The sequence below is a fragment of the Sorex araneus genome, chromosome 9, assembly GCF_027595985.1.
Source record: "Sorex araneus isolate mSorAra2 chromosome 9, mSorAra2.pri, whole genome shotgun sequence".
NCBI lineage: Eukaryota > Metazoa > Chordata > Mammalia > Eulipotyphla > Soricidae > Sorex > Sorex araneus.
Genome location: NC_073310.1, coordinates 45,014,413 through 45,041,631, shown reverse-complemented (window position 1 = coordinate 45,041,631; position 27,219 = coordinate 45,014,413). Strand labels below are relative to the sequence as shown.

Here is a 27,219-nt window from a genome sequence, read left to right as displayed (position 1 = left end):
TCCTCTGCTGAGGGCAGGTCACGCCTCTCCCCCCGGAAAGCCACCCACATTCTCTGCCTCTCAGCAGCTTTTATCTGAGTCATCCAAAAGCATGAAAAGCCCAGGCACTGCCCAGGCTGTTATCACAAGAGAAAAGCAGAAACTATTTTTTTTCCCCACAGCTTTAATTGATTTTTCTCCCAGTGGGTCCTAGGGTCAGGTTAAGTGCTGCTGCTGTGTGAGACACAGGACTGGACTTGCCAGACTGCTCCAGAGAAGCAGCAGAGGGAGGGGAAGGCTGGGTGTGGGGGGTGTCTGGAGGCGAATCTCAGGGACAATGACAAACAAGGAAGATAAGAAGAGCCATCAATAGCTGCAGGAGGATATACATGCAACACGTTGTCCAGGGGATCAAACACGAAGACGGGCAGGCAGGGAACATCACAGAGGGCCATGGCCTGGTCAGGCCAACGCACAGCACAGCCACTGCAAAGGAAGGGGCCACGGTGAGCTCATGCCACTCAGGACCTGCTGAGGCTACAGAAGTGACCCTCTCCCTGTCACCTGTTTGTGTGTGGAGCCACTCTATACCCCAGTCTCTGACGTCCAGCAGGTAACCATAGGAACACAGAATCTCTTTGCTAAGGCACCATCCCCAGGTCAGAGCACTGTAGACATGGGACTTAGAACAAAGTTTCACAAGAGAGGAACTGATGAAAATAGGGGTGCATGTAGAAAACCCTGTGTACCCGCACACTTCGACAGAGGGAACCCTCGTTTATGTTGCCTCTTCGTTCTCCCTGGTTGGAAATGGTTTTATTTCTCCTGCCCTACTAATCTGTTCCTCTAAGACACAGGGTCCAAGATTTCAAGTGTCAGACCCTTGAAATTGTGCCCACCACCCACATCTCGAAATACTAACAGGGGTTTGCCTCATGGTGTGATCAACCATGTGACACGGTGGCCTTCCTGTGAGGATGCTAACAAGTGAGACCATTTGAGCGCCCAGGGCAAGCCCTTTCCTTGCCCCCAGCCTGTCCTGAGGTGCAGGGAGACGTTAGACAGGGCGTCATGAATAACCGCTGCTCTGCACCTCAACCACCTCTTCATCCCACCTCAAACTACTTACCTCAGCCAGAGAGAGCCGGACAACACCACTCCTGTCCTTGTCCAGAAGGCTGAACAGTTCTAAAATGCCCAAAGCAGAATGAAGTGAGAAAAGGGTGTTCTGAACTTTGGGACCAGCAGAGTGACCCTCTCCATGCCAGCTCCTATGCAAGCCACTCCCTTCCCCTGCACACCAACACCCTCCCCAGCTCCTTCATGGCTGTGGGGACTCTGCACCCCTCCAACTAGAATCAGTGCTGGAGTGAGACCGTGGGGCCGTGGAGATTGTCCTACCTACTGAACACACTTCTTGGAGTGAGTAGAAATAGTCCCTTTGCCATCGCCGCCCCGGGGTGGGATGGGGGGGAGGGGGATAGGAATCTGTCATTGATCCTTTAACACGGGGTGCTATGCAGAACCTGCAGTGGCTGTCCCAGGTGTGGACAATGTCCCCGTAGCTGTGGACCTAGGCAATGTGCAAAGGGCTGGAGCATGTGCTTCGCATGCAGGAGCCCCAGATTCCATCTCTGGCTCCCCCAGAGTTCCCCAAACACCATTGGGTGTGGTCCAATAAACATAAAAGGAAGAAAAACAAGCATGTGCTGAACGACAACCAGCTCTTCTGAACAGACTCCGCTGATCTCATCCTGTCCTTCTCCCCAGAGTCTTCTGGGTTTAGGCTTGCCCATCAAACAGGGGATGCCTCCAGAGACCAGCCCACAGGGGCATTTGTTGGTGGTGGTGCCATGGGTCTGTGCCCACCCTTCCTAAAGCCGGACCTCCCTGTTCTCTTTCTCTGTAATAAAAATACCTTCTCCTGGCCAGCAAGAAGGTCACTTTGCGGCCATGCGTCTGCCCCAGCCCAGCAGCCAGCCCTCAATCCCTTAGTCTCTGAGAAAAACTGCCTCTGACGTTGCGTGGCCCCTTGCATAGTCCAGCCCCTTTGGCTTCTGCTGTGACTCCCCAGGATGCCACAGTGGGTTCTTCTGGCACCCCCCAACCCGGCCAAGACACGACAGCCCCACATTCCTCAGAGCTCTGGAGGTACGTGGAACTGGAGGACAGAGACTCACTGAAGAGAGTCTCCAGGCGGATCATGCAGGCCACGAAGCTGTCGAAGCTGATGCGGAGTTTGCTGCTTGCAAAGCGCGTGGCAATCGTCTGCTGCACCTGGTCACTGAGGGTGAAGCCTGAGGGCAGAGGGGGCCTGGTCACTGGGGCAGCGAGGGCTCCCCAACTCTCCCGGAAAACTTCAGGGACCGACAATGCAGAGACCAGGCCTGGCTCTGCGTCCCCCCAAGGGGTACCAGAAGGGTCAGCTGGTCTCCTGGGTCGGGATGGGCCATTGCCTAGGACCTGCAAGTCCAACACCAACACAGCCTTGGCCCCATTCGCCACCACGAGGCTGAGTAGAGATGAGTCTCTCCCGCCGCTCCACAGTGTCCCCATCTGTGACTGCTGGAGCAGGCACAGTCCCCAGGGAAAGTCTAGCCCAGCTGTGTGGAATCCGACCACAGCCCTGCTCTGAAGCAGGGTCCACTGATATGGGACGGAAGATCATTGAGACCAGTGATCCTCCCACTCGTGATGACAGTGGTTGAAAGGGGCAGGCAGGGGCGGGACAGAGCGTGCAGGGTTAGGTAAGGCACTGGCTCTGCATGTGACCAACCCTGGTTCAAACCCTGAGTACAGCACAGAAATAAATAAATAAAATAAGATGGACACATCTGGGCATCAAGACCTTAATCACAGACCATGTCCTCACCGGCCTTCTTGAGCGCTGTCCTCATCTCGTGAGCATCCATGGTGCCTGAATGGTCATCATCGGCTTCCAGGTAAATCTCCTAATGCAGGAAGAAATGTGGGATAAAAGGCATACAGGGTCCCCCACCAGAGGTACCCCTCACTGCTTCCTTGGGAAATTCAGGGACAATCTCAATTGATGAGACCACCACTCCCCCCCATCACGCCCCCACACATTTCAGAACAAAGAATCATCTATCTTTAAATGTCAGGGCTTCCGATAAAGACATGGACATGTACAGAAGGGCAGAAACCTGCCACCTCCTAAGCCAGTCCTTTTTGGTGAAAGGTATAGGAAGTGTTTGGTAGGCCCGGCTACCTTTCAGAGAGACTCTCAAGTAAAAAAATAATAATAATAAATAAATGTTTTTGTTTTGTTTTGTTTGGGGGTCCACATCTAGCGATGCTCAGGGCTTACTCCTGGCTCTATAAAAGGAATTACTCCTGGTGGTGCTCGGGGGACCATATGGGATGCTGGAGATAGAACCTGGTTGGCTGTGTGCAAGGCAAATATCATGCCTACCCCCAAACTCTTTTTCTATTCATCTGGGACACACCCCTACATTTTCAGCTCCTTTGTGTTAGCTGTGGTTTAAGATGGGTTGACGGCGGGGCGGGCGCAGGAGGGTGTCACTTAGTCCTTCTGGGTTTCTCCCACCAACACAAAAAGTTAGTCTTGTTATTAATCAAATTCCTTGAGCACTTTAGGTCAATCCATTTGATGATTATTTGCCAATCCCAGAGGGGCATGTGATGGATTTCCTAGTATTTCCAGGGGTCCCTGTAATTCTCTGACTTCCTGAAGCTCCATATACAACACAGGCAGGTTTTGTATTTGGGGCCAGAGAAGTAACACAGTGTGTAGGGCATTTGTCTTGCATGTGACTGACCTGGGTTCAATCCCAGCTCCCCATTTGGTACCCTGAGCACTACCAGGTATGGCCCAGAATTTTTTTTTAAGTTTTGTGTTTGTTTGGATCCTGACTAAGGATCTGGTCTGACTGGGCTGTGGAAGAAGTAAGGAGTGAGTTTTAGATGTGTGAGGGGCTAGACAGTCAAGAGAAGAGATGGAACAGGACCCACGGGGGACCCCCAGGGAAGAAGTCTTACCAAATACTTGCACACCTTCAGCCACAGAATCTTGAATTCCAGAAGCCCCAGGGTGGCTGTGCCATCATTCTGGGCAAATCAAGGTCAATGCAACCATGTCCAGTCCCCCCAGGTATCTTCCCTGGGCTCTCTGCAGAGCACCTGTGACTGCAGGAACCGGGGCCCTAGGGATAACGAGGGGAAGGATGGAAGGGTAGAAGCAGATGCAAACTAAGATGAGAGTCAGAACACACACAGGGCAGAACAGAGGCCCTCAGAAGTGTGGCTGGCAATCCTCAGAAATAGGATCCAAGAAGAAGGCGGGGGAGGTCTAAACCTAGTTCCAGGGAGAGGGTTGAGCTCAAAGGTCTGGAAACTCAGTCCCAGAAAGACAAATCTAGGATCAATCACTGGCATGATGACACTAGCTTGAATGTCATAAGACATGTCACTGGGCTGGGGATTATTCTCAACCACAAGTTTGCCGGGCAGGGATTAGGGCAGTAGGAAGGGTGCCCCTGAACTTCTTCTCATAAACTCCAGGGCCCCTGGAGGCAGCCCTGAGCACATGGCTGGCTCGGAGGTCCTGATGCTACCCAAATGAGTGGGCAGCTTTGGAGGCACCCAGTGTGCCCCATGCACACTTACACTATCAGGAATAGTCTCGGGTTCAGATGGGAGGGCTTGGTTTGGAACTGTCCCCACCCACATGAAATCAAGTTTCTCTGAAACTCTTCTACCCTTTTCCCAGTCATCACAAGCCAGCAAGAGCATGAGTATGGCTGCACTTTATGGTGGTTCTGAAATAGACCCTCACGTCCATCTAGCAGGGCCAAGAGTCATCGTGTTATCCCAACACCTTTCAGAAAGCCTGTGCCCTTGTGTCCTGGATCCAGACGCTGAGTGTGCCACTGCCTCAGGACCCTTTGTCATGATGCAGCTAGTGGAGCATCTCACATGGGAGCAGCCGAGGGAGGGAGACGGCATGGCGGTGCATGCTGCAGCTGCACCATCGCCACATCGACTGTTTTCCAGAAGAAACTCAGCCCAGAGCATGGGGTAACTTCCCGCAGTGTATCCTCCTCGTCAGTAAAGGTGGACGTGGGTGCCCGTCCTTTCCAAAGTCAAGAACCTCAAAGTTCTCTCACATTCAAATGGAATTTTCTGTAGATCAGGCCCCTCCCAGGCTCCCTGAAAGAGTATCTCCAGGGGTAAGACTCAGGAACCTGCTTTTTTGTAAAGCCCACAGTGAGGAACACACAATGGTCTTTGAGAAAAGATCCGGGTGATGGCCAGAGAGACAGTACAGAGGGTAGGGCGCTTGTCTTACATAGGCTGGCTTGGGTTCGATCCCCAGCATCCCAGATGTTCTCCAGCATCACCAGAAAGTATCTCTGAGTACAGAGTCAGGGGTAACCCTTGAGCATCCCTGGGTGTGGTTCTCCCCATGCCCCCACAAAAGTTTCCAGATGCAAATACAGCCTATATGCTACTCTCTTTATACAAAATGTGCAGGGCAGGCAAAGCTGCACAGATGGAAATGTAGACCCATGTTTGTCTTGTAGGAGGTTGAGAGAGTTGAGGGGAAGCATAGAAGCAATTGCTGATGGAGATGCAGAGTCTCTTCTTGGGTGCTGGGAGTGTTCTAAAATGTGCAGTGTTGGGGCTGGAGTGATAGAAAAGTGGGTTCCCAGCACCTGATATAGTCCCCTAAGCCCTGCAAGTAAGGTTCCCTGATCTCAGAGTGAGAAGTAAGCCTTGAGCATCGCTGGGTATAGCTACACAGACTAAAAAGTGTCCTGTTGGACATGGATGGAACTAGAAGGGACTACACTGGGTGAAGTGAGTCAGAGGAGAGAGATAGATGCAGACGGGTGCCTCACATATGTGGGAATTAAATATACTCAGTAAAGAAGAAACAAAGGGTAAAAGAACTGGAGAGTTGGTCCACAGAACTGAGTTTGTGGGTTCAGCGGGGATGGGGTGGGGTGGGAGGGTATTGAATAAGAAAAAACTCTGCGACCTTGGTGGAAAGAAATGAATACTCTGGTGGTGGGTGTGGTATTGAAGAAAGAGAGAGAAGGAGAAAATGAGGGATGGAGAGAAAGAGAGAGAAGGAAGGAGAGGGAGAGGGAGAAAGGAAGGAAGGAAGGAAGGAAGGAAGGAAGGAAGGAAGGAAGGAAGGAAGGAAGGAAGGAAGGAAGGAAGGAAGGAAGGAAGGAAGGAAGGAAGGAAGGAAGGAAGGAAGGAAGGAAGGAAGGAAGGAAGGAAGGAAGGAAGGAAAAATTGCTCTTACCATCAGCCCTATGACACAGAGTAACCAAACCCACCCAAGACAGTTTTCAGGAAGAGCAGCTCCACCCTTCCCCTTCTGTATCCCTTGCACCTGGAATGCCACAACCCCTCTGTTTCTCCTGAACACTCACCCCACATTTTTTAACACAACGTGAGGGGTAAGCTGGTGAGAGAAGAAACAGGCCTTTGCCCCTGTGATCATTCTAAACACTAGGACTTTTTCAGACAAAGATTAGGAGGTCGGGGCTGGGGGTTGCTAACAGTACAGCCCTCGGTGCCCCATCCTCACTCTCCCTGCACAGACTTTCAAAAAGCACTTCCGTACTGCCTGCCTCAATTTCTCCACCTGTCAAAGAGGGGGATCATCTCAAACTCACTCAGGAACAAAGATGACACACAGGTTTCTCTGAAGCTCCAGCAGGACCCCCCAGCACCCTCAGCCAGCATTCCACTCTTCCTTTTCAAGCCTCCCCATTTCCCACCCTGGAAGGGCAAGAGTCCTTGCAACGGGGCAAGTCCAGGGCTGGCAACATTTCAAGGATACATCCATCAGGCGGACCATCTCTCTGCAAGTGTCAATGTCAAATCCATCGAATTCTATGTCCTCTCCTAGATGTTTTAGTGAAACAGGGGCAAGAATCAGCATCATTCAAAGAGGGTAGGGGGAGCTGTCAGCTCCTGGGCCCCAGGGGTGGCTGTACAGGGAGAGAAAGAGCAAGCAGAGTGTGGGGGGGGGGGGCTCCTTGGCAGAAGCTTCTAGTTCCTCAGATCCTAACAGGAAGTTCAGGGAGGCTCTGGCCTTGGAGTTCAGCCTCTCAACCTTAGCTCTGCTTCATCAAATTAGGATTTGGGCTGTGGTGTTCAAGTGCACCCCGAGGGAATAAACATAATGATAACTGCCTGTGGGATAGATATTAGCATCCCCCTTTGAGGTGAGATCAGGTGTGTTCAGGCTATGGCCACAGACATCACTCCCATTTCACAGAAAACGAGACTGAGGCCCAAGAGTTCAGATTATTCACTTATGAAGGAAGGAGCAGGAGGGGGCAGTGTTGGGGTTACCATATGACCTCCAGGCTCCAGGATCTCCCTTCTCACCAGGAAGGAATGAAATAAGGAAGAGCAGCCAGCAGGAGCACTTGAAGGAGCCCTGGACCCAAAGCCTGCTAGGGTAGGGTGACCTCACAAGCAGCGAGTACACCAAGATATTTGGAAACCTCCTTTAGACCACTGTTTGGTTTTCAGAGCTGTGTACATCAGGGATGTGCAGAGGGAGAGAGAAGCTCCTTAGAAGAAACAAGAGCTAAAGCAGCTTGTGCCAGAGACCCAGTGTTGCTCCTGTAGTAACTTTCCCCACATTTTAATACTAAAGGTGAAGCCCAGGAGTGGAGGCTTAACATACTAATGAAGCAGGGAGCCATGTGTGGGCTTGATACCATACTGGGCACTTGCCAAGGGAAACACCACCATTTCATGCTATGGTGAACTGGTTCAACCTATTTGGACCCTTCTCAAAAAGCTAAGAATTGAGATTCTATATGACCCAGCAATCCCACTTTGGGGCATCTAACCCAAAGGACAAAAGCTCTATTCAGAAAAGAAATTTGTGCTCCAATATCCACTGCAGTAATATTCACAGTAGTCAAACTCTAGAATAGCCCAGGTATCCAAGAACAGATGACTGCTGAATAAAGTAACTGTGGCACATGTAAAAATGGAATACTACTTGGCAATTAAAAAGATGGATTCATGGGGGGGCTAGGGGTGTGGAGGGGCGGGGTGGAGCTATACTGTGATTCTTGGCGGTGGGATATGTGCACTGGTGAAGGGATGGGTGTTCGAGCATTGTATAACTGAGACTTAAACCCGAAAACTTTGTAACTTTCCACATGGTGACTCAATAAAAAAAAAAAAAGATGGATTCATACAATTTGCCACAGCATGGATGGAATTGGAGGGCACCGTGCTGAGTGAAGTCAGTCAGAAGGAGAGTTGCTCACAGCATGAGCTCTCCATATGTGGGATAGAAAGCAGCATAGTAAGGAGTAAGAAATGGTCCAAGGCAACGGAACCTGAGAACTAGTCTACATAACTGAGCTTTACAGTGAGGTAATGTGGGGGTGGCAGCAGAGGTGGGGGAACCAGAGGCAGTGGTGGAGGGAAGTGGACACTCTGGTGAGGAGATGTCCATATCGTTTTCCAAAAAGGCCGGACCAGTCAGCATTCCCACCAACAGTGAATGAGGGTCCCTTTCTTTCCCATCTGTGCCAGTGCTGGTTTTTCCTCTTTTTGATGGGTGCCAGTCTCTGTGGGTAAGATGATTTCTCATTGTTAATCATCATTGCTAATCATCTACCTGATGGATAGGGATGTAGAACATTTATTTATGTGCCTTTTGGACATTTGTATCTCTTTTTTTTTTTTGAGGAAGTTTCTGTTCATTTCTTCTCCCCATTTTTTGATAAGGTTGGGATTTTTTTTTCTTGTACAGTTCTACTCATGTCTTGTATATCCTGAATATTAACCCCTTATCTCATGGGTAGCACTGTAGCACTGTCGTCCCGTTGTTCATTGATTTGCTCGAGCGGGCACCAGTAACGCCTCCATTGTGAGACTTGTTGTTACTGTTTTTGGCATATCGAATACGCCATGGGAAGCTTGCCATCTGATGGGTATTGGGTAAATATTTTTTCCCATTCCGTGGGCTTTCTCTGTATTTTGGTCACTGTTTCTTTTGAGGTGCAGAAGCTTCTTAGTTTAATGCGGTCCCTTTTGTTTATGTTTGTTTCCACTTGCTTGGTCAGTGGTGTTTTATCCTTAAAGATGCCTTTAACTTCCGTGTCATGGAGGATTCTGCCTACATTTTCCTACATGTACCTTATAAATTCAGGCTAAGGGTCTCTTTATGCTCCAAAAAATGAGACCAGGAGCAGATTCCTTCCTTCCTGACTTTCTCTGTATTTTGCCTTAAGAACCCAGTCGCTTTCAAGCCTGGTTGGCTTGTGCCTGCTTCCTTCCCTAACTGAGAAGGGTGACCCAGGCGCAGCCACCGATCTGTCCTGGAAGCAGCGTCTCTCCAAGCACCACTGTCGTCTTTACTCAGCAAACAGCAGCATCTGCTCTGAGTGTGCTCACCTCCTCTGCCCAGGGAGGTGCCTGGCCCTGCAGTCGACTCCTCTTGCAGTTCCCCATCAGCAGCCGTGGGGGCGGCGCACAGGACACACAGCCACACTGGGGCTTGGAGCCCCTGGGAATCTGCCCTTGGCTGCTCCCAGGCCCCTATGGGCTGCGAGAAGCAGCACACACCCTCGTCCTGTGGCAGCAGGGAGGCATGCCTGGCTCCCACAAGCGTCAGCTGGGTAGAGCAATTCTATCCTCCTAGGTGAAAAGTCAGTTTATCCTCCAGCCCATGACTGGTCCAAGTCTGCAGAAGAGGATCTGGGATGCTCTAGAATGATCCCTCTCGGGCCAGGAAGATAGCCCCAAGGGGCTAGGTGTTTGTCCTTCACATGATTGACCCCCAAGCAAACCCCAGCATTGTACAGTCTCCTGGGCATGGCCAGGAGTGATCCCTGAGCAGAGCACCAAGGAATAGCCCCAGAGCACCAGTGTGTTGTGGCCCCAAAACAAAACAGGAAGACTTAGAATAATCCCTCCCACTGTCCTTGACCAAAGACGCAAGAATTCTGTGCATGGTTTTCCATGACATTCAAGTGTCAAGTCTGGTGGGAAACAGTTACTGAGTCATGGGACATGGGACTCCTCCTTGCTGGCCCCAACAGCCTGGCCCAGGACCCCTCCTCTCTGGCCTCTCCCCCCTGCTGGAATGAGACCCCTGGGGGTAGAAGCCAAAGGTGCTCTTCCCAAAAAGCGCCCACAGCCCCATACCTGCCCCTCCCCCACCCCACCACTGCAGACTTACTGAAAAGGCCTCAGAAGGAACTTACGTCTGGAAAACATCCCATTCAAAATGGTCTGGAGCTCATTGGCACAAATCTCGGAATCCTAGAAAGAAAGGTGTTAGTCACAGGTGGCCTGGCATGTGTTTGAAGATGTTCGAGTAAGGCAGAATCCCTCAGAAACCAGATCCACAAAGCTTGTGGTTTTAGTAGGGGGGAACACGTTAGAACTAGACTTCAGAGGCTGGAGAGCTAGTGCAGGGAGTAAGGTGCTTGCTTAGCATGGAGCCAACTCTGAATTAATTCCCCCACACTCCCGATGGTCCCCCGAGCATCTCCAGGAGTGATCCTGAGCCCAGTGCCAGGAGGAAGCACTGAGTACAGCGGGGTATGACCCAAACCCCCCTTCCCCAGATCCAGCCCCCAAAATAAAATAAGAACCAAGTTCCCTGTTTCTCTGGGGTTTCCCACAGCCTGACGGGAGAGATGCTTTAATGACAGGAGCAGTGGATACCCAAACGGAAAGAGCTGTGATGGTGGGAGTGAGGGGGGTACAAGAACAGAGTAAAATGCAGGGTGGCCATCCTAGAGTCAGCCCCAATGGCCACTAGGTACCAGTGGGCTCCCCTGAGATCCAGTCGGTGCTCATTTTAGAAGCTGGGCTTTGTAAGTGCTTGGAGTTCTGGGCCTTATAAGCACGGGGCGCCAGATACACTCAGGGTGCAACGCAGTTTCGTGTGATGGAATTTCCTAACTTCCCAGCGGTCACATGAGCTTCTCATAGAACCAAACCTGTCTTCCCTGCACCCAAGTCCTGCAACTCCCAACATACCGTGGGGTGACAGGGGCACTGTTAGTTTACACAGGTACCATCTCAAACTGGGTGTCCATCCTTAGCGGACCAGTCCAAGTGTGTTTGCAGGAGCGCTGAGTCCAAAAGCCGGCTGACCACTCAGCCCCCAGCTGCAGGCCAGACTGAGGCAGGAAGATGGACACAGAACAGGCAGGGGACCCCACTGAGACCCAGTTCCCACTGTGACTCTAGCACTGACTGTGTGGCCTCAACTGGGTCACCTCCCAGGGGCACATATGGATTTCATCTGGGCCCTGTGACTGGTCCTGCTGCCCCCAGCCAGCCCCTGCCAACCTCCCCCAGCTCACCCAGTAGGCACAGAGCAGTTGGGCCCAATAATAAGACTTTCTATAATGCCTCTAGTCCAGGGGCCAGAGCAATAGTACAGTGGGTAGGGCACTTGCTTTGCACGCAGCCGACCCCAGTTCTATGTCTGGCACCCCATATGGTCCCCAAAGTCCACCATGAGTGATCCCTGAGCAGAGAGCTGGGAGTAAGCCCGGAGCACAGCCAAGTGTGGCCCAAAACCAAACAAACCAAAAGAGGTGAAATGCCTCCAGTCCAAGCAGCTTGGACAGCCGAGGCTGTCTACTCCGGCCAGGTCACTACCTGTCCACTCCCCTTCACCAGAAGAGCTGTGTGCAGGGCCCAGGCTGCCCACAAGGCCAAGGAGTGAGAAGAGATGTGGAATGATACAAACCGAGCCTTCTCTGAATGGGGGCAAGAAGGGGATTGGACAACGTCCGGCAGTTGAGAGCTGTAGGAATGGCTCAGTGGGTGTGGGAGGCCCAGGTTCCAGCCAGAGCACCTAATGGCCACCTGAGTACGATGGGGATCCATCTCCAACACCCTGCAGTCCGAGAGGAGGTGGAGCAGCCCTTCACTCACCTCCTCAGCAAGCTTCTCAAACAGGCTCCTGAACTGGTCATCTTCCTGGTCCAGCTCACCGGGGTGTGGCTTAAAAAGGACAATTGCAAAGTTCATTTGGGAAGCAGGGAGGAGAAGGTTGTCCATTCACCTATCCCCCATCAGTCTGCTGCACGCCCATCATGGCACCTGGTATCAACTAGAGGGGGACTAGTCGGTGCAAGGCCCTAACCCCGGGGAGCCCACAGGCCAACTAGGACACAGGGTGGGGACCTCAGGTTGCCTTCCCTGAGGGATGTAAGCAAGTGATCTCATGAACCCCAAGTTTCTTGCCACCCCCTGGTGGCCCTGAAAGCTGCAGAAACACAGAAAGCAGAGAACCTCGTTCCAGGTGGGTGGGCTCCTAAAGGATTCATTGATGACCGTCGGGGTTCTGTGATCTCCAGAAACAGCATGAATTTTTTTTTTCTCTTTTCCACAGCAAGAAAATTTGGGAAAGTATTTATAAATTGGAGTTTTGGGTTTGGTTTTGTCTGTTTTTAGCTTTTGTCAAAGTCTCAAGTGGCAAGATGACTTAAAAGTAGTTAAGAAACGTTGGGGCTGGAGCAATAGCACAGCAGACAGGGCATTTGCCTTGCACGCGGCTGACCTGGGTTCGATTTCCAGCCTCCTGAGCTCCTCCAGGAGTAAAGTAATTCCTGAGTGCAAAGCCAGGAGGTAACCACTGTGCATTGCCGAATGAGTCCCAAAAAGCAAAAAAAAACGAAGGAAAAAGTAGTTAAGAAACGTGAAAATTGTTTTTGTGGGGAAGGGATGAAACTCCTAATAGGTGCCCAGGAGATCAATGGAGACTCCACTGGGGATTCTCAGCCATCAATTCAACACAAGGGGCCCAAGGGTGCAATGCTGTACTGGGGATACTCAGGTTACCCCAAACAATTCTGGGGTCTCCAGGACTGCACCTTTGATGTTTGGGGAGCCATGTGGTGCTGCGACTAGAATCCAGGTCAGACACATGCTAGTTACGCCCCCGACTCTGCACTATCCCCCTGCCCCGATGCCTTTTAACCTTTAGCCGCTGGCACTAAGCAGTACCACATTCCAAGACGGGAGTACTGAGCCACCAGGCCTGCACCCGGGGCTAGCCACTCACTGCAGTCCAGCTCTGGGCTCTGGACAGTGGCTTCCTTAAATCTAGGATTGAGTGAACTTGGCCTGCTGCATGGGGTCATTTGGAGAATCAGAGGCGAGCCTGAGCAAATGATATGAATACTCTGCCAGTCTCTCTCTCAGACTTTCTAGTATCACATGGGACTCGATCCCAAACGCAGTGACCTCCCCAGCCGTCCCCATCAGGAGGAATGGGAAAAAGCCCCAAGTCTGTGGCCGTCTCACATTTCCAGAAAGGCAGCTCCATTACTTCCACAACTGTCATGCCACTATCCTCAAAGTACTGAAAACCTGAGAGGGGCTGATGATACTGGAGCAATATGAGGAACCGTGACTATGGTAATATTTAACCTCGGGGAGTACTTGCTACCTGTCAGTTACATTACATGGATGATTTTATTAAATACTCATGATTCTGAAGTCGCTTTCACGATCCACCATTCCACCACTGAAACTGGAGTGACAATGGCGGGGACACACAGTGTCTCCTGAGTACTTTCCCCTCTATCATGGGGACATTAGTGCCTGCCACACTGTCTCTATATATGACAGGCAAAATACATCTGAATTCCTATTTTTAATTGAATCACGGTGAGATACACAGTTACAAAGTTGTTCAATGGTTGGGTTTCGGTCGTGCAGTGTTCCAACAACCATCCCTCCACCAGTGAACATTTCCCACCACAGTGTTTCCAGTTCCCTTGCAGCCTTCCACCCACCCATACCCACCCCACCTACCTCTAGTGCAGGCACTTCTCTCTCTCTTTCTCTTTCTCGATCTCTCTCTCTTTACTTTTGGGCATTATGCTTTGCAATACAGGTATTGAAAAGTTATCATGTATATCCCTTTACCTCCTTTAGCACTCAGTTCTTGTTCAGAGTGATCATTTCCAACTATTATTGTTGTAGTTGTCCCTTTCCTATCCTAATGCCCTCTGCCCACCCACACACACACTTGTGGCAAGCTCCCAGCCATGAACAGTCCACCTGGTTCTGTTTCTTCTGTCCTTGGCTATTAGTCTCATATTATGTTTTTTTATATCCCACAAATATATCTACATTCTTTAGAAAAAAATTAAAAACACATATCACACTAATATAAAAGATATTTTGTAGAAAAAAAGAAAAGCACAGAGAGTGTTGATCCTGCAATGTGGTAAATATAATAAGTCCCCACTTAGGGTCTTAGATGGTGCAACTTCAAGTTGCGATGATATGAAAGGCAGCAAACAATGAAAGCCAGGTCCTCGCGTAACACCGTTTCATTCCACTTGGCTGGGATTGATTTTTCTCATCAACACTATCATAAAGCCATGTTGGAGGAAACAATGTTATTCAAGGACCTGCTGTGCTCCAAAAATCTAATGGCAAGTTCATAAATTCTGGATGTGGAATAAAAACCTGACCTGCCTGGGAAAACAGTATAAAAACTTTTAGGGCTGGAGAGCTGGTATAGTGGTCAGGGCACTTGTCTTGCATGCAGTCTCATCTCATTTGATCCCCTGAGACCCACCAGGAGTGATCACTGAGCACAGAGCCAGACTGGCAAAAAAAAAGCATGAAAATGCACAAGTGGGGGAAAAGAAACTGGAAAATAGTAGGTGAATATGGTTACATACTGCTAAGCAATGGGCTCTCTGTGGCTGGATCTCCTTGGACAGGGCAAGTTTTGAATGCAGAGAAGGAAGATGTTTTTAAATGGTGACACAAAACTTATACTACAGGCGTTGCTCATTCATTCAAAAAAACTACTGGGCACCTGTCAGGAGCTGGGAAGAGTTCTGTATCTGTGTTTAAGATGGTGGTGACAGAGCCTTTGGAAACAGAACCCGAGAACTGGTCTACAGAACTGCATTTCCACAGTTGGGGGAGGGAGGTCTGCTAAAATTAGGAGGAGGTTGGGGGACTGACAATGGTGGTGGAGGGACGTAGATGCTCTGGTGGAGAGTGTGATGCTGGAATGTTTCACCCATGAACCCCTGCCAGTAATAGTGTTATAAATCACGGTGCTTAAAATTTTTTAAAGTAAATAAAAATAAATAGCTACTGAGGCTGGAAAGATGGTTGGTACAAATGGCCAGAGCAGATGGTTTCTTTTAGCATATGGAAGGCCTGGGTTCAATTCCCAGCACCGCACGGTCCCCTGAGCACTGCCGGGTGCCACTTCAGGGGGAGGCGGGTGCGGGGAAAGAAATCATTTTTATTCTCAACAAAATGACGTGGTGGTCCTGAAAGGAGAGCTTGAAGTGTTTTGTAAAAGGTGAGGCAACAAAAGCCATGAGAATTTTACTGAATCCTCCTGCATGGTGAGGTGACATCTTTACAACCTGCTCAGAGCCAGCCAACTGAGTTCCAGGAGATGGTTCACCCACTGTCTTCCACCTCTCCCATTCTAAACAAGCTGTCAGGCCCCTCAAACATCTGACTGTCCATCTCTTAGATACTTCTGGAGGAGGAAAATAGCAGTTACTGATTTTTTAATCGAGGTATTATTAATTTCCAACCCATAAATGTATCTGTATGGCTACAACACAGCACAATGCTTCTAGGGGTACAGACTCACCTCTTCAAATATATGGCATCACAGCACATCCACTAGAGTCAGAGTACAGTACCTCTGCATCACTGTTCACTGGACCCCTCCATCCTTTCTTCCCCCAACTCTGGAAACCTCAGTTCTACAAACAGGTTTGGTTTTGTCTTTGACTTAACTTGGTTTCATCTACTTTTTTTTTTTTTTTGCTTTTTGGGTCATACCTGGCGATGCTCAGGGGTTACTCCTGGCTTTGCACTCAGGAGTCACTCCTGGCAGTGCTCAGGGGACTATATGGGATGCTGGGAATTGAACCCAGGTCGGCCGCGTGCAAAGCAAACGCCCTACCTGCTGTGCTATCGCTCCGGCCCCGGTTTCATCTACTTCTCAGAAAACAGGAATTCTTGAAAGGGATTCCTCTCTCCTTCAAAGTGACAAGTCTTCTGAAGACATTATGTCTATGTGTGCATGTGCACATGCATGAGTGCCCGTGTGCACATTTGTGTAGGATGCACAAGGAAAGTGTCCAATATGTCCTTGAAAGCCCCCAGGACCCTGAATTCCTGGCTCTAGAGCCATGCTCCAGGGACCCGGGAGAGAAGCAAGACCCTAGGTCTGGGGGTCCCTAATGCATCAAAGACTCTAGGCCTCCAGTTGCACAGCACTTGTGCACTGAGAGAGTGGGCATCTCAAGGGACACAGCGTGGCCCATGACTGGAAGAGACATTCTGTTCTTTTGGTGCTTTGGGAAACCCCAAGGGGTGGGGGTGGAGGGAACTCCCACAACTGCTGATAATATACTTCTCACTATCTTAACTGAGGCTCGGGTCCCTGCCCTTCATACTGGCCTTCCTTGCAAATCGGGGGTGACAGCAGGTGAGACCACTCTGAAAGGTCCTTAGGGCCTGCACTATCTGTCCAGCTCCCATCCCCAGGAGCCGCAAGCAAAGACGACCTGTTGTGCCAGGGCCTGTAGTGCACTTGACTGCTGGCAGGGGGCGCTGTTAACCATTGACCTAATGACTCCCCCTAGCTGGAATGTGAAGGAACTGATACTGCGGCACACATTTCTTTTGCTTTTTGTTGCTCTTGTTTAGTTTTGTTTGGGGGCCACACCTTGCTTACTCCTGCCTGGGTTCAAGGATCGCTCTGCGTAGGGCTCAGGGTGCTGGGGATCGGTGTGCATGCAAGGCAGACATCCTACCCACTGGACGACTGCTCCAGCCCCAAAGGCTCCTATTTCTATCTAATAAACTCACAGAACGACTCCCCCTTGAATCCCCCAGCCCCAGAGGGGTAAAGGAATATGTATTTGGCAGCTTCTCCTGCATCTCTATAAATGTGAATTCACAAATTTTATAGGGATGCAAAGAATAGAACATATCCACCACCACCCCCCATTGGGTCAAGGATGGAAACTCGGCATTTGTGGGGTGTTCTGTGTGTAGAGACATCACTTATCTGAGCAGACAGAATGGAGTGTGGCAAATAGGTCTGCCCCTATGAAGCTGAGCTGGTAGACTCTGGCTATAGGCACAGTGTGACCCCACGACATTGCCCCCATGAAATAGGAACACTCATCTTTCTTGCCCCACACGTGTGTCATCTGCCCATTGTAGACATGGAGACAGGTGAAGGAGTGAGGTAGGTGAAACCCTGGGTGCTCATTTCCTCAAGGCTATTCTCATATAAGCTTCTCTGTGGAGTCTTCAAGATTAAGGGCTTATCCCAGCTCCCAAACATGACACATACACACACACATAAACATTGCACACATGCATACATACGCATGTGTGTGCACACACATGCAGAGTTACATCCATTTCTGGAATGAACTTTACTTCATTTTTTGTTGTTTCCATGTGCCCTATCATTTATCGTCTACAAAACTCAAAATCTAAGCATCCAATACTGGATCTCTTTCATCCATTGTCTTCTCTATCCTGTTTGGAGGGTTCTGCTGATGGGAAAGTAGGGGCAGGGAGTGCACTAAGACATTCCCCAGGATTAGAAATATACAAAGTCTGAGATCCCAATACTGACCGCAATATAGTTGTGATGAAAAGTGAAGACCCAAAAAGCACTGTGATCCTCTGGATGAAAAGCACCATCCTCAAACAAAGAACTCTGCATCAACAAGACACCCCAAAGTGAAAATTTGACATAGGTAGCGATTACATACCTCGTGTGGGTTTCCTGCTACCACGTCCCCGATTTCCCTAAAACACAAAGGAAGGAATCAACAAGGAAGAAGGAAATAGTGCTCCCCTGGTCCCCAGAGCTCCGGGAGGAGTGACCCCTGAGCACAGTGCCAGGAGGAAACTCTTAGCACCTCCAGGTGTGGACCCCAAAATCAAAATATAAAACAAAGCAATCAAAAAAAGTCCCAGGGGGGCTAGAGCCATAGTACAGCGGGTAGGGTGTTTGCCTTGCATGCAGCCAACCCAGATTCAATCCCCGACATCCTATATGATTCCCCAAGCACTGCCAGGCGTAACCCCTGAGCATCACTGGGTGTAACTCAAAAAGCAAAAAAATTAAAATTAAAATGAAATCTAAAACAATTTTTTTAAATATCCCAGAATTCTATCAACAATGCCACTGACAAGCGCTTGGGACCTCCACACAGGTGAGGAGTCAAGATTACATCCCAGGAAGCACTGCAGTTGGACCAGGTGGCACTGCAGGTGATGCGGCCCCGCCCACAGCCGCACCTGGCCTTGCCCCGTCCAGCTCGAAGCCCCTCCCACACCACCCAGGGCCATCCACGCACAGGGCCTCCGCCTTCTTCTCCGAGAATACCCGCAGGCAGAAGTCCCCATCCTTAAAGGGCTCGAAGGTGGACGGCACCACCAAGTACTCCCCGGGGGGCAGCCGGACGCGGTCTGACACCTCCCGCAGGTTGACGTAGGTGCTGGAGCGAGCAGAGGGTCGGTGGCGCTGGAAGAAGTCGCGGCCCAGGTGCACATCCGTGTGATTCTCCAGCTGCACAAAGCAACAGAGTCAGTTTCTCCTGAACCCTCGGCAAGGGGCCAGAAGGGAGGAAACTTGGCAGCCAGACAGGGTTGGGGTCCTTCCTGCCTCCCTTGGGGCCTTGGCTACCCATCTGATGGAGGAAGAGAGGGCTGTGGTGCATGAGACCTCTGACAGCAGAGGGAAAGGGGGCGTGGCCCTCCTTGCCCCACCCCCAGCACTCTGGGTCTAAAGTCTGTCTTAGACATGATGCTTCTGTCAAGGGCAGGTACAGAGAAGCTGCGGGGCTGAGACATCATGTCCACCCCAGGGCACACAGTGCCTGATCCCCAGACACTTCCTGCCTCCTAGGTTGCTAAGCAGCAAGGTAAGGGCATGTCAGAGAGCAAGACCCCTGCTCCCAGGGCCCTAGCCAGCCCTCGCAGGGATCCCCCAGCCAGCCCCCAGGAAGTGGGGGTGCCAGGGCCTCTGCTGCGTGTTGGGTTGCCCCTGAATATGTTCACACTCTAGACAGGAGTTGGCAGGGCTATTGCCACTGAGGCCACGGTCACTTTGTCATCCCTGATGATGACAAGGGAAGGAAATGTGCTGTAAAATAGCCTTGGGGCATGAAGTGAAGCAAACTTGAACTCAGCTAGGGCCCAGAAAAGGTAAACTGAGCTCTCACAAGGACACGAGGGTGGGCAGACTCGAGGAGTCTGATTTGGGAGGCCAGAGTGGGAGCGGGGAGACGGAGGCAAGGGTATGGTCCCCTCTGTGCTCAGGACACAAGCGGCCACGTGTTCCCAGATCTCCTGTTTGCACTTGGCAGGTCTCAGCCAGGAATGACAGAATGGAGGGTGAGCAGGTGCCCTGCGTGGGAGGTGGGAGGGAGGTCACAAAGTGTGGGCCCAGGATCAACATGAACTTCAGATGCACATTCTCAGGCCCCGCTCCAGACCTGCAGAAGCAGAAAGTCCGGTTCTATCAAGCGCCCTCCCCCACCCCCTCCCGCACCAGCCCCAGGGGATTCAGAGGCAATGGTTCGAGAACCAAGGGTTCCAAAGCAGCTTCTTCCCTCTCACCCTCAGGACAAGGACCCCCCACATTGACGGCACCAAGAGGTGATATTGGGGGAGTTGCACTGTGTGACTGTGTGTCTGAGACCCTCCCTTGACATGAAGTGTTTCATCGACCAGGCTGACTCAGATTTATAGTCCATTGCTTTCTCATGGGGAAGAGATGCTGGCTCTAAATCATCACTACTCCCTGGTCTGTTACCTCCATACTCAATCACAAGCATTTGTGAGCCAGCGGGCAGGGTAGACCAGTCGTCTGCAGCCTGAGACTCAGGGGCACATGCCGAATTGCTGGTCCAGTGTGAGATTGCGAGAGAAAGAGGCTAAACCAGGCGAATACGCCGTATATGCGTGTGTTTGACTCCAGCTGGACAGAGCAGAGATTCTAAGTCTCACTCACAACTGCAACCACCCAGGGATCCTGACAAAATGGGTCTGGGTTCAATACGGGGGCTGAAGTTTGGCTTGGTTTGGTTTTTATCTTGTTGGGGCCTAGAAGTGTTGAGGGACCACACAGTGTTGGGGACCCACACCCTGGATCAAAGGCGGAGCTTGATCCCACATGCAAAGCAGCCTGTCTAGCCTTTAGATATCTAAAGCCACCGCTCAGCCCTTGAAACCTTTTGAAAGGTCCCGAGTATCTCCAGGGTGTCAGGAGACAAGGAGAAGCTCACCCCGCGTTAGTATTTGGGGAGCAGCTGACTGTGCCAACTGGCATCAAGGATGCGCTCACAGAAAGCCTGGCTTTTCCCAACCCAGCAAGAGGGCTGCCCAGAGCTCCTCCTTCACCCAGTGAAACGCTGGGGGCACCTTGGGACAGGAAGCCTTTACAGCTGTGATCAGTCTCTAGTTCACTGTTGATTCACCAGGAGGCGCCAGGAGAGCCAGGGGCTAAAGAGATAATGCAGGCAGCTTCTCTCTCTTATCAGAGATCAAGGCATTGGCTAGCTAACTCGGAGGTGTGTGTTCATTATCTTGTTTGAATTAGATCATCTGCCACGCCAGAGCAAAGGTCACCATGGTGCCCTTCCACAGGAGCAGGTGGGGTGCAGGCTTGTCTTGCCCAAGTCCCAGGGTGCCCAGCTCACTGGCCGCAGGCAGCAGGTAGTGTGTGGGTCACTGAGTTGCGGGCTGCAGTCTGTCCCTGGGGACAGCAGCCAAGCTTCCTTACCAAGGAGACGTCCTGCCCCTGCACGTACCTCTCTGGGAACCTGCAGGACAGGAGAGAAGGTGAATCAACCCCCACTGCCCAGGCTTCCCCTTGCTTCCCTCCCCACCCTGAGCCCCCTGGAGGAAGCTCATTCTCAAGAGAGACTAGTCAGAATTTCTGCTACCAGAATACCATGAGTGGATTTCAAGGTCATTTGTAGACTCCTGAGCTCTAGAAATTCAACAAGGGAGCCAGGAGTCAGAGGGATTTTCTTTTTTAGTTTATTTTATGGTTTTATAACCTTCAGTCATCCTAGAGTACTCACCCCCCACCAACCCTTACACCTCCATCTACAATCCTTACACCCCTTCAATACCTCAACCCTCACACCTACCCTACAACCTTCACTCCCCCACAACACCTATATATACCTCTGTAACACATACACACCTATAACCCTCACAACCCCTACAACTCTTATACCCCAAAAAACTTTCACCCCCCCAACACCCCTCAACCCCTTCCTACAACCCTCACAGCCCTATAATACTTACACCCCCTTCTACAATCCTTATACCCTCACACTCCCTCATACAACTCTCACAGCCCCTGTAATACTTATACCCCTCATACAACCCTTACATCCTTTTACAATTCTTACACTGCCTCCTACAATCCTTTTACCCCCACAACCCTCACACCCCCTCCTGCAATACTTACACTTCTCTATAACCCTCACACCTTTGTACAACCCTTATATTCCCCACAATATTTACACCTCCCTAAAACATTTACACACACTCATATAGCCCCAGAGCCTCCTACAATCCTTACTTTCTCTGACTACAACCCCTATGCACACACACACACACACACACACACACACACACACACACCTTGCCCCCACAATCTCGGTTTAAGAGTGCTTGTGTTCACAGATGCCTTGCTCCAAACTCTATGCCTCTGGCCATACAAAAGAAGCTTCTGGGATCACATACACGGGGTTATTCTATAATCAGCTGTAATTTGATGTCTGAAAACTGACATGCTTGATATATTATTTATAAAAGCAAATGCCATGCCAACCAAGCTATTTCCATTGTGTCAGCTCACATCCCTTTGAAGGAATGCTTTGCTGATCTGGTTCATACACAGTAAGCCTGGGGAAGAAGAACTGGGTGTCAGGGCTCCACAGAACCCACCCCATGGTCACCCCCTGTCCATCCCGCTCTCCAAACCATCATGAGATGCACATAGGAACTGTGGCTGTGGCTAATGCGTGAGTATGTGCCTTGCATGAGAGGCCCTGGGTTCAATTCCTAGTAACACACACACACACACACACACACAAGAAGTTATGGTTCCCCTCTGTCTAAAATATTATTTCTTCTCCACCTTTGAAATTCAGCTCATCTTTCAAAGTCCTAATATATCTCCTTGCCCACAAAGCCATTCCCCTGAGGAGCCCTCAGCCCTCATGCTGGCCCCCATAAGAACAGACTGAACTTGGCCTGTAGCTTGTTGGGGTAGCTGGTCCCCCACCCCAGTGGACCAGAGCACCTTGAGGGCAGAGACCAGACCGTGTTCGAGTCCTCAGTGTCTCCGTGCCTCCATGTCTTGGTGCCTGCATGTAGCAGCTGCTCCCTGAGATATGCTGAGTGAGGAGCAGTCTCGGAAGGGAGGAGCCTTGGCAGGGTCTCCCCGAAAAAGAGTCCTTTTGGTGATTTTTGCCTCCTAGGTGGGGTGGAAGGCCAAACTGAAGTACTGTCACTGTCATCATGTTGCTCATCGATTTGCTCAAGTGGGCACTAGTAACGTCTCCATTGTGAGACTTGTTACTGGTTTTGGCATATCGATATGCCACGGGTAGTTTGCCAGGCTCTGCTGTGCAGGCAACTTACTCTCGGTAGCTTGCTGGGCTCTCAGAGAGGGGCGGAGGAATCGAACATGGGTCAGCTGCATGCAAGGCAAACGCCCTACCTATTGCTCCAGCCCAAACTGAAGTAAGAATTTATTATTTAACATTCATTTGAAATTCTTTTCTCTTAGCCATCAAGCAGCAATTATTTTTTGCATTTTAAAATTTTCATCTTTGTTTTGGTTTGGGGGCCGCACCTGGTGCTGTTCAGGGCTAACTCCTGGCTCTGAGCTCAGGGATTACTCCTGGTGCACAGGGGACCACGTGGTGCCAGGGATCAAACCCCAGTCAGCCACGTGCGAGGTAAGTGCCTTACCTCCTGTACTGTCTCACTGGCCCATGCAGCAATTATTTTCCAACCGCCACTCTTCCAAAGCCAAACACACAGAACCAAAACTCTAAAGCCCTAAGTTCCAAAACAGGAGAGGGAAAGTGCTGGAGGTCGTGCGAGCTTGACAATGCTCCTTTGCTGGCTTCTTGTTACATTGCTGCTTTTACACACAGTAATTTATACTGCGATGTCGGGCCTCCAGCCAGCTCTTGGTCTTCGTAATTAGAATTGTATTTTTCCCAAGAAATTCATTTTTAACAAAATTGTATAAAAACAACCACCATAAATCCCTCTGGAGTTTGCTATAAGGAGTCTTTGCCTGTATGAAAAAGTGATTTCCAATTTGTTGCTAGCTAGGCTCCACACGCTTTTCTATGCTTCTCTTGCTTTTATATAACTCTGAGGCTGTGGGATCCACGGGGCTAGTTGCCAGTGTAGACTGGTGGCTCAACCCACGCACAACAGCTCCAGGCTGGCACTGCTCCTCCACCCAGAACCCCCAGAACCGGAAATGGCCGTGTCTTTAGCTTCCACATCCAAGTTCCTTCTCCACTGCTCCCTGATGTCTCATTATTCCTTGAATTCCTTCAAGTGACTTGTGCCCCTCACCCCACTTCATGTTCTTGGCCCCTAAGGCCTATACTTAGGAAAAACCTAAGAGACACATTTGCCCTCAGCCTTCAATGACAGGCCAAGGGTTTGGGTTTGGTTTGGGCGTGGCAGCTTCCTCCGGCGGTGCAGGGCTACTGCACAGTGACCATACCAGGTGCCAGGGGTCACACTCAGACTGGCTGGGATTTGCATACAAGGCAAATGCCGTACTTGCTGTACCATCGCTCCAGCCCCGGCAAAGTTTGAGGAATGATCCTCAGTATTAGCAGCAGAGGTTCCAGGCAGAGGCACGAATCTCTAAGCAGGGAATCACAGCATCAGTGAGGGGGGAGCATTTCAGGGAGCAAGGAGGTGACCTGCGAAGGACTAGTCAAGCAGTGGGAAACATGCCTTCTAATCACCAGCCCCCCCCCACCAAGTACCCACGTCCACCATCAGGCGTGGAGTCAAGGGTGAGCGGGCTTGGGGTACCTTGTAGATGGCGTAACCGATGCTGAGCATGCCCTCTCCCAGCCTCTTCTGCCGCCGGCGGTTCTTCTGCATCAAACCCAGCAGCACGGTGCAGAGGGGCTCGCTGGCACTCTCCTCCTGGCCGTCATCCACCTCGTCCAAGCAGATTTTGAACTGGGGGTTGGTCCAGTATGTGGCTGGAAGTCAGTCCCCCGGGAGATGGCAGTAGCCCCGGACACACATACAGGATGATGAGGCGAGAAAAAGAAAGAGAAGCGCCTGATTATGCCTGTTGATAGACCGTGAGCTCTAGCCACTGGGCCTGGAATGCAGGCCTGGAAGTTTCTCTTTCTTTTAAAGGTAACTGGTTCTTCTTCCCATCTCCCTCTTCCCTCCACCCCTCACCAGCAGACACATCCCAAACAGGGAAACTTTGCATTCATCTGTTTGCTCAGCCGGGAGCCCAGACATGCCTGGCTGGGAATACTCCAGGTTCCCTGGGCCCAGAGCTACACTGGGAAGGAGCCCGTAGTCTTCCGGGCAAGCCTTACTCGACAGCTTCTGCAGGGCAGCCAGTGAGCAGACACTTGCTCTTGAAGAATACAGTTTTCAGCGGAGCAGGAGGAATTCAACTTTGCCGTTGAAAGGCCTCCACATTCTCAGTAATTACGCATCCCAAAGAAGGAGACCCAAAGAAGCCGGGACAGAGACGTTGCACCATGCTCTGAGTAAGGACCCGGTGTGATGAGATCACAAGACAGTCACAGGGGCCCGGAGTTGCTGCTTACCTATCAGATTGCTTACTCAAATCCACCGTCCCAGAATCTCCACTTCCAGATAGATGTACATGTATGTATTTTTATTTAGGGCACAAGTATGTGGGTTTCAAAGCCAAGTAACTGCAGATTCCAGGGGGGACGGGAACTTCTTGTAATCTCTGCGTACCTCATTACCAAAGGCCAAGAGCAATCCATCTCTTCCCGACAGCTAGTGGCAGCACAGATGGGAGAGTGATTCGGTGCCTGCAGATACCTCAGGCACCCCCTACAGTTCTGAGCTCCCAAAATGATCCATGCAAATTTCCTACTCATTTTCTAAGAGCCTGCTAATGGCGAGCATATTTTAATTTGTCCCAAATGCGACATTTCAGCAATCCCTACATTTTTTTTTGTTTACTCCTTAACAGAATGGGAGGAAGAGAATGGGCCATAAAAATAATCCATCCCATTTGTCTAGCACTACACGGTTTTCACAAAGCGCATCCAAAGGTGGGTTTCATGGCTCCGGGCTGGGCATGAGGGATGCTAAGGTTCAGCGTGGAGCAAAGGACCGGTCCAGGCTCCTGCTGCCTGTAAACTGAGCCCAGGGCATCTCCGCGGCTGGAACCCGGACTCCAGGGGCCAAAGAGGGGGAGTCACAGGAGGAGAGAAGAGACTGAGTTAGAACCCCTCCTCCCTGTGGGCACCCGAGTGAGGGTTCAGTACGACCCTGGCTCTGGTGTAGATATGTAGGGGAGAAGGTGGGTGGGGAGGTGGCAAGCCCAGGCACACAGGGCTCAAACGGCCCCCCAGGAGCCCCGAGGGCACTGTGCCCTTGAGTCTAAGTCTGCGCTCTGCATCGCCTCCTCTGGGAGCACACGCTCTGTCTGTACCCGCCTGGGGAGGGGCAAGGTGGGGCGGGGGCAGCTGCTGCAGTCCTGGTGTCTCCCGAGAGCTGCAGGGCTGTGCGTTTGCAGAGGGGTCATCCCGGGTGCTGCTGGACTCGGGACCTAGGATGAGCCTGCGTGTGTAGACATGAGTGAGCGCGTGTGAGTCGGGGAAGGCTCCCCGCCTTGAAGGAGCCCGGGTGGTGGCGAGCAGCAGAGCATCCCCAGAGCAGGGGGGCAGGGGTGAGGGGAGGGTGTGAAGCTCCACGAACCTGGGGGAACAGGGAGAGGCCACCCTGGCCCTCATTGCCCGGCCCCTCCACCTGGGACCCGGACAGACTAGCAGCACAGCTCTGCCCCGCTGGATGCACCCCGTGTGCCGGCACGCAGGCAGAGGGGGCCCGCACGGTTGGGAGGGGGTGCAGCAGTCCCGAGAGCAACCAGGTGAGCTCAGCACGGTGCCAGCTGGGTTAGTACCAAGGAGGACGCCCTTCTGCTTGGACACGAGGCTGCTGAGAGCAGCCCCCCGGAGCCTCCAAGCCCGGGGACAGGCAGGGCCTTGGCAAGAGCCAGGCCCACAGCATGCACGGGACTGCCCGAGGATGTCTGAAGCGGCGCGTGTGAGAACACCCTGCTGGGAAGCGCGCCAGAAGCCGACAGCCAGCGGCCGCGGGCCTCACCTGGGTGGTTCTGGCAGCCCCCCGCGGTGGAGCCCCGAGTCCAGCGGCCATTAAACAGCACCAGGTTCCACTTGTGCACCTCTTCGCTGCTCAGAGAGTCGGGAGACAGGTTACAGATCTCCAGGCGAGAGAACTGCCTCAGGAAATCCGAGAAAGCCATCCTGTGGGGCGGACGGAGCCAGGGCTGTCAGGCAAGAGGCTGGGCTGGGGACATGGCACGGAGGGAGGCCCAGGTTTCATCCCCAGCATTGCATGATGCCCCCAGGAGCAGCCTCTGAGCACTGACAGGGGAGTGGCTTCAAGCACTGCAAGGTGTGGCCAAAATAGGGGGGAGAGAGAGAGGGAGGGAGAGAGAGAGAGACAGGGAGAGGGAGGGAGGGAGGGAGGGAGAGAGGGAGGGAGGGAGGGAGGGAGGGAGGGAGGGAGGGAGGGAGGGAGGGAGGGAGGGAGGGAGGGAGGGAGAAAGGAAGGGAGGAAGGGAGGAAGGGAAGGAGGGAGAGAAGGAGAGGGGGGAGAGGGAGGGAGGGAGGGAGGGAGGGAGGGAGGGAGGGAGGGAGGGAGGGAGGGAGGGAGGGAGGGAGGGAGGGAAGGGGGGAGGGAGGGAGACAGGGAGAGGGGTATAGGAGACCTTGGCCTTCCGAGAGGAGCGGCCGGCACGCCAGAAACAGGAGCAAGGCAAGCCGTGCTCACTCACAGGGGCCGCGCCCAGACCCCCTGCTCTCATCAGCTCTGCGCCTCTGCACAGAGCCAGCAAAGTCGCTGAGCCCTGTCCTGGAGGACACCCAGGAGGCAACCCCAGCCCGGCCC

General features: G+C 51.8%; 1 protein-coding gene across 1 annotated transcript in view; it reads right to left on the bottom strand.

Moving 5' to 3' along the window:
* Nucleotides 1-332: 332 nt before the first annotated feature.
* The window catches only part of CAPN8 (calpain 8), a 63,458-nt gene continuing 36,571 nt past the window's right edge, over nucleotides 333-27,219 (bottom strand). The window contains exons 9-21 of the mRNA XM_004605511.2: nucleotides 26,413-26,573; nucleotides 24,109-24,284; nucleotides 20,826-20,837; nucleotides 18,369-18,580; nucleotides 17,778-17,814; nucleotides 11,914-11,982; nucleotides 10,221-10,278; nucleotides 6,818-6,882; nucleotides 4,000-4,068; nucleotides 2,852-2,930; nucleotides 2,160-2,276; nucleotides 1,109-1,167; nucleotides 333-465 (exon numbers count right to left, since the gene is read on the bottom strand). Of these exons, the coding sequence (XP_004605568.1) occupies nucleotides 442-465; nucleotides 1,109-1,167; nucleotides 2,160-2,276; nucleotides 2,852-2,930; nucleotides 4,000-4,068; nucleotides 6,818-6,882; nucleotides 10,221-10,278; nucleotides 11,914-11,982; nucleotides 17,778-17,814; nucleotides 18,369-18,580; nucleotides 20,826-20,837; nucleotides 24,109-24,284; nucleotides 26,413-26,573 (1,138 nt within the window). The 3' untranslated portion in view covers nucleotides 333-441. The remainder of the gene's footprint in view (nucleotides 466-1,108; nucleotides 1,168-2,159; nucleotides 2,277-2,851; nucleotides 2,931-3,999; nucleotides 4,069-6,817; nucleotides 6,883-10,220; nucleotides 10,279-11,913; nucleotides 11,983-17,777; nucleotides 17,815-18,368; nucleotides 18,581-20,825; nucleotides 20,838-24,108; nucleotides 24,285-26,412; nucleotides 26,574-27,219) is intronic.